Raw genomic sequence first — 6,842 nt, 5'->3', positions numbered from 1 at the left:
ACGGAATCTTCAGCAGACTGGCGAGGAATGGAAGGTGGAAGACAAGAGCGAGATACATTCAGGTTGTTGTGAAGAGTCTGGTTACAGGAATCACTGCAGCATGAGTTATGAAATTAACTGTACTCAGAGCTTGACCTTTTCTGAGTAAATGCTTGACCTTCCATTGCGAAGGAGCGGGGGAGTAAACTTGCAGCAGAGAACGGGTCTGGCAACAACGAGGCGCATTGTCTGTGACCGCAACTGTTTGTTGTGAGCGTTAAAAATACCTCGCCCACAGCCCATTTGGAGCTTTGCAAAGCGCATTGAGGTCTGACTGTCAGTGCCCGTGATTGTGACCACTCTCTGCTTGAGATGGAAAATGATGTTCGAGCCAAAATCAGCTCTCTGTGGTTTTCCTGTTTTTACAGTTGAGGCGCTTCACCCACAGAACTGCATTCAGAGGTCACACACTGGCAGTCAATGTCAAACTGTAGACAGAATGCGGGGTTACCGCCCAGAGTGGATTCAACTAAACAGAGAAAAGGCTGCTGTACAATCATACTCATTAACAGTGTATTAATTAATGTTATACCGATTTCCTTTTTTCCCTCGCCTGTCCGAGATTTGAATCAAATTAACGGATCCTCAACTTTATTCACAATTGCACAATGCATTCATGAGCGTCTCACTGGCATCGCACCGTGTAATATCGACACACAGAGAACACGGCAACACACGAAGGGAGATGGGAACAAGACACCAATTGTCCTCCTAACCGCACACTGGCCTGCGACTTTCTCGCCATTCCTTTATGTCTCTGGATCAAACCCCTGGAGAAACGAGCCTGGAGGTTGGTATGCCGACACGCCATGGACTACAGAGGTGAACAAACCAGCCCCTGATCCCCTTCCAAAATAACAATAAACAATATATCATCGGAACAGGCCCTTCGGCCCTCCACGCCTGTTCTGAGCATTTGTCCTAACTAAAAAAAACTGCTGCCCTTACACTTATTCCTCTATTTCCCCTTCTTCATCTGCCCATCCAGATGCCTCTTAAATGACGTTGATGTGCCTGATTTCACCACATCCTCTCGCCGCGCGTTGCAGGCACCCACCGCTCTCTGCATGATAAACGTACCTCACACATCGCCATTAAACATAACTCCTCTCACCTTGAACATGTGGCCCCTTGTAATTGAAATGAAATGAAATTGAAATCGCTTAATGTCACAAGGAGGCTTCAATGAATTTAGTATCAAAAGCCCCTAGTCGCCACGTTCCGGCGCCTGTTCGGGGAGGCTGGCCTGCCTTGGTCTGCTTTAAAAGCCAGCTGTTTAGCTCTGTGCTAAACCAGCCCCACACGTCCACGCTTGGAAAAGAGACTGAGTTTACACCCTGTCTATTTCTCTCATAATGTAGAGACATTTAGGGATGGACAATTATTGCCGCACTGACCAGCGATGATCACGTTCTATGAACGAACGAATATAAATTGGTGACCTATTGCTTTCAACAGAAGATCAATGCAAATCTTTGTATTTCTAAAAAAGTACATTTGACAACTTTCATTCACTAAATCTTAATTTCCCTCCTCTAATGTCTTTCCTTACTGCAGCTTCTAAGAAATGTACTCTGTCCGGCATGGACTGAATTTCCACTGATAATGACTTCCAAATGTTTTCTAAGGCATATATTTAGGAAACTGTGGGGGATTGTTTTGGGAACGTCGACCACCAGAAACCTTTATTCGCAGATTTACGAACAGATGGCATGCAGCTAAATGAACTCGAGTATTTTCCCAGTTCACCGTTTAATAATGTTTACTATTTTACCTAAAGGGTAAATGTTTTTATCTTAACCCTTGCGGAAAGCAAGTCGTTTCTGCTCGAAATTTTGTTTAAGAAGAAGCCACTCAGTCAACATCAGAATGTGCGAGTATGAGCACGGCTCAGAATCGAAATACAACCCAGTTGACGAGAGGCCCAAGGTTCTAGTCTGTCCCTTATGCTACTCAAAAGTTTTATTTATTCGATTTGTGAATGATTCGAAAGCAACGGCCATTTTCATGATCTTGTTGGTGATATTCACCAGAAAAACACAAAGAAGGCTGCAGAAGAATATTATTCTAATTCAGTTGAATTGCTTTCATATTTTGGTCCTTGTTTCGGATACTTGGACTAACTGCAAATTACTGGCCCCCCAAAATGCAAAAAGGATATTGGCAATGCAGCAAACACGATTTACAAGAATGAGAGCAGGGCCAAAATGTCATTAATAATTAAAAATAAGGAACAGGCTGGTGATTGTTGAACTGGCGAAGACAATGCTGAGGGTAGACCTGGTAGATGTCTGACAAGTTGGATCAGCAACATGATGCCAATGACAATCTGGCATGGATAAACTTGAGTTAATTACTAACTACAATATTCAGCACAGATCCCTGCAGTTATTATTCCGCCCCGACTCTGAACTACAGCCAATCAGATTGATGTGAGGTCTTCTGTTTCTTGTCAGCTGTGACACACAGGCAGTGACGGGAGTGCAAATGAACGTCATATTCACCAAGACACCGCTCACAGAATGGTGTCATACTTTCCAGAGAACACATCGTCATCGTTTCCGCTGGATCTGGCCATGAGTTCGGGTCAGTCTGTGGCCACTCCGGCCGCAGTAACAAGCGAGTGAGAGCGAAAACGGGGAGCAGTCTCCGGATCAACATGGGGAAGGAACATTTCCACCTGACACTCATTTTCCTGGTGCTGAGGGGTTACGGTGAGTAACCGGCGGTGGGAAATATAACCGGAATTCCCTTCGTTCAGTAAAATGTGAGAATGCGTGTTTCTTGAAATAAAACTGTGATCCACTGATCAGGTGAAAAGATTTCACCAGTTAGTGCCAGTGTGTTTACTGCTTTCTATTACAAAACCGAAGCAAAATAAATTGAAGAATAAATCTTACCAAAAGCTCTGTAAAACAACAATGAGATAGTTCTTTCATTACAGCTGAAGCGTTTCAAAGCGGATGTTTCAATCTCTCATTAATCATTGATAACTAAAAAATAATCTCTTTAGTTACAGACTCCGTGTCCACTCTGTCTCACATCCCATTAACAATGACGGCTGAAGTCGGGCAGATGGTGGAATTAACCTGTCATTACATTTACGAAGTGGAAGTGGTGTCTAGCTATGGCTGGTATAAACAAGGAGTTGGTGAAGCACCGAAAGCAATCGACATTTCATCCTGTAGCGGGGCGGATTGTAAGTTCGTTTCTAAAAAAGGCAACATAAAAAATGTACTGATTCTGGAAATCCGCAATGTCCATCCGAATGATTCGGGTTCCTACTACTGTGCTAATATATATAGCTATGCACCGCTCCAGAAAGCAGCTACACTACTGGTTGGAGGTAAGACAACAATTGAAATGAATTCTGATCATGCACAGTATTATCATTTTGTGTGAATTAATCGTTGACTATGTCTCAATCTGTGTCCAGACAGTTCCACCAATAAGACGGCGATGCTCATATTTGTGCCACAGGGCGAGGGGAATTCCAGGGAAACCGTCCCCTTGGTGTGTTTGGTCAGTGGACTTTCTTCGAACCGGATTGTTATTTTCTGGAATATTTCCGGCCAGGTAACCGAGGGATCGAGCGATCCCGGTACATTGGAGGAGGATGGGACCTACAGCATCACCAGTCAGATCATGGTGTCGATGGATATGTGGAGTAATGGCGCTGTCTGTACTTGTATCGTTCAACTGGGGTCTCCAAACAAAAATTGGACGAAGAGCGTGTTGTTCCCCAAAACAGCAGAGACAAGGACAGGTGAGTTGGTGATCTTCACAATGATGGTTTGAATTCAAGTTATAATCAATAAGAACGATTAGCTCAAAGCTAAGGCTCTGAAGCCTGTTAAATAAAAACAAAGGCTTTCCAATATTTATCCCGATAGCTTTGTCACACTTTCCGTTGAAACTAGAATCTGGTTTTCCTTTCCGAAGTTATTGAATTTGCATCAAACGCCCTTTTTACGCAGTGGGCTTTGGAATGGAGTTGTGATCAGTTCTCCACTGGATGGGCTTCACAAACAGAAACCAGAAAAAAGTGGAGAGTTTTGTCTAAAAATTACTTGTTTTCTGAGACATTCATTTACTTTCTCTGAATCTCATTTTCTAGAACTCATCATCCGTGTAATATCTGTTTTATTGGTTTATTCCTGCTTCCTGAGTCCTGCAATGTTTTAGAACATTAAACTCTGGGTCTAATCGTTCACAGAAATGTCAGTTTCAGAAATTATCCCAAGTGTATCACACAGACTTTACTTGGGCAGGCGAATCGGAGCTTTATTGTCACAAACCATTGACAGGGGCAGGGCGATTACTAATGCATGCAAAGCTCTCGACATTAGCAATAAATCAGAGATTACAAGAAGAAGCGAGCTGTGATTAACATTAACAAAACTCTGGTTCAGCATCAACTGTAGTATTACGTCCCATCTGGGCACCAGAATGTCTGGAGAATGTATTAGAGACAGTGCAGAAAAGCTTCAAAGGAATGGTATCACGGGTGGCAAAATTAATTCACGTGCATAACCGATAGACACTGATACTGTTCTGCTTGGAGAAGAGAAGTTTGAACAGATATGTGATAGATTCCCATGAACGGTTCCTGGGTGAAAAAAAATTGACCGAGCAGCTCTTTCTAATTGTTTTGTCTCTGTAGGATGGTGCATTCAAATGATTAATGTTGTGAGAATGGCGGTGGCGATCCCAGTTCTTCTCTTGATCCCCATTTTCATTTGGATACATCACAGCGGCAGAACAGGTGAGGGTTAATGTTGATCAAAGACATGTTCATAACGTTTTGTACAATGTGATTCCCTTCTCGAAGTTTCAAATAGCTAATTACACATTCTTCTTTCAGAAGAATGGGCCAGGAAATCGCAAAATGAATAGTGAGTAAAAGAACATTAGCAAAATTTATCACGAACATTCCTTTTGCATTGAGGCGCTGTGGAAAACCTTGGTCAACGCCATACTTATTCCAATTATACACTTTAGCATTTTTCTTGATCTTTTGAGATTGATTAGAAGATTATTCGAAAATCTCTTCCTCAGCTATTTCATACTAATGAGCCTGGATTTAAAAGGCATAACAGCTGTTTCATATATTTCTCCACAAGAAATTTTGCATAAAATATTCTAAGCAAAGGGTGGACCAACATAATAGTAATTTGAACAGAAATGGTGCCGCATTTTAAACATATCATGTGTCAAATTGAATTGGTTCTATAGTGAATTTCCAATGCTCAAAATGTTTTATGACCAGACATCTGCCTGTTGGTCAGAAACAAAACTTCAAACTATTATTTATTGGTTCAGATTTCTGAAATGTGTAGATTTGAATTCCTGAAGGCTCAGGTGTTCGCAAATCTGTTCTTCGACGAAAAATAAACTCATCATCTATTTTTGGCTGTAAAGGGCGTCACGAGAAAGCGAGTGCTTGACGAAAACCTGGAAACTGTAGGGAGGATAGAGATAGAATTCAAGACGACATTGACTTATTTATGGAATGGGCAGTCATGTGGAAGGCCACCTTCAATGAACAAAAGGCATGAAGTTGTTCGATCTGGTTTAAGAACACAGAAAGACAATACAAACTCAATGATGCGATTCTGAGAGTTGTGCAGCAGCAGAGCGATCTGAATGCAGAAGAGCCGGGACCATTGACTGTGGCCGAGCTGCTTGTGAGAGGGTTTGATAAAGCCGAGTGTGTCATGGGATTTATTGCTCGTGCGTTAGAGTACACAAATAAGAGGAAGTTTTAAAACTTGCATTTGTAAAAATAAATATTTGTTCATTGGATTCTAAGCACTTTGGATAATTCTGTTAGGATTGTGGAATATGACAAAGGGTATTTGAAGGAGCGACAAGATAACCTGGAATAAACCTTGAGTGATGTTGGAGATCAGAGATGCTGGGATCTGTGTGTAATAGATTAATGGAATCGGAGAATCTGTACAGTGGAGCCGGAGGCCTCTCTGCCCATCGAGCCTGTATCGACCCTTGAAAAGAACAGCACACCTACTCCAACCAGAATTTATCCCAGTAACCCAGGAATCCCACCTAACCAATCCACAGCACCTGCACATCTTCGGACTTTGGGAGAAAACCGGAGCACGCGGATGAAACCCACGCAGACAGTCACCCGAGGCGGGAACTGAACCAAGGTCCCTGGCGCTGTGAGGCAAAAGCGCTAACCAATATTCCGCCATGTCGCCCCACGCTGGAATACAGCTACAGCAAGTCTTTAGGAAAGGTAATCCAATGTTATCAGTCATTGCGAGGAAAACAAAGACAAAAGTAGGAAGCTGATGTTTCAGTTAAACAGAGAAACATCAAGACTTCATCTGGAATTGTATATGCAGCATTGATCACCTTATTCATGGACGCAGTTAACTGTGTCGGAAGTATTTGAGGGAGGTTTAGCGGACTATTAATAGGACAGGGCGGGTTGTCTTATGAGGGCAGACGAGCCTTTTATCCACTGGAGGTCTAAAGTAAAAAGGTTAAAATGCGAGCTTATTGAAGCAACCAAGACCCAGTGATCTTGACTGGGTGGATCTGGAAGGGATTTTCCTCTTTTGGGAGAGTCTGGAGAGTCGGAACCCGGGTTGATTGCTTCGAAATACGGGTCTCCAAGTTAAAACGTAGATGAGGCTGTTATTGATCTGTGGTTCGTGAACATTCGGGTTGCGCAGCCTGAAAAGACGTTTGAAACAGAATCTTTGAAAATACTTGATGTAGAATTCATGGGAAGAGGGTGACCAGTGATCTGTGGTAGGCGGGATGAAGACTTTAGT

The 6,842-nt window shown here is 42.7% G+C and overlaps 2 protein-coding genes and 1 long non-coding RNA gene across 4 annotated transcripts in view; 2 read left to right on the top strand and 1 right to left on the bottom strand.

Moving 5' to 3' along the window:
* Nucleotides 1-6,842, bottom strand: part of LOC119958659 — a 208,592-nt gene that overhangs the window by 84,582 nt on the left and 117,168 nt on the right. The window lies entirely within an intron of this gene.
* Nucleotides 1-6,842, top strand: part of LOC119958655 (immunoglobulin kappa light chain-like) — a 275,168-nt gene that overhangs the window by 266,178 nt on the left and 2,148 nt on the right. The window lies entirely within an intron of this gene.
* On the top strand, nt 2,600-5,637 carry LOC119958656 (immunoglobulin kappa light chain-like). 2 transcript variants are annotated; one of them, XM_038787205.1, is made up of 5 exons: nt 2,600-2,753; nt 3,053-3,385; nt 3,476-3,805; nt 4,703-4,804; nt 4,904-5,637. In XM_038787205.1, the coding sequence occupies exons 1-5, from the start codon at nt 2,699-2,701 to the stop codon at nt 4,933-4,935; spliced, it is 852 nt and encodes a 283-aa protein (XP_038643133.1). In that variant the 5' UTR covers nt 2,600-2,698; the 3' UTR covers nt 4,936-5,637. The 2 variants fall into 2 exon arrangements, with proteins under 2 accessions (XP_038643133.1, XP_038643134.1); XM_038787206.1 differs by lacking the exons at nt 4,703-4,804; nt 4,904-5,637 and adding an exon at nt 4,157-4,231.

Source organism: Scyliorhinus canicula, chromosome 30 (assembly GCF_902713615.1).
Source record: "Scyliorhinus canicula chromosome 30, sScyCan1.1, whole genome shotgun sequence".
Taxonomy (NCBI): domain Eukaryota; kingdom Metazoa; phylum Chordata; class Chondrichthyes; order Carcharhiniformes; family Scyliorhinidae; genus Scyliorhinus; species Scyliorhinus canicula.
The sequence above is the reverse complement of the archived record's forward strand: the minus strand, read 5'-3'. Positions and strand labels throughout refer to the sequence as shown.

What these genes read in the sequence shown, in the direction of transcription:
- LOC119958656 (XM_038787205.1), top strand. Translation starts at nt 2,699, where the DNA reads ATGGGGAAGGAACATTTCCACCTGACACTCATTTTCCTGGTGCTGAGG. An exon ending in AGCTACACTACTGGTTGGAG is followed by an intron (nt 3,386 to 3,475) that starts GTAAGACAACAA and finishes ATCTGTGTCCAG; the next exon opens with ACAGTTCCACCAATAAGACG. An exon ending in AACAGCAGAGACAAGGACAG is followed by an intron (nt 3,806 to 4,702) that starts GTGAGTTGGTGA and finishes TTGTCTCTGTAG; the next exon opens with GATGGTGCATTCAAATGATT.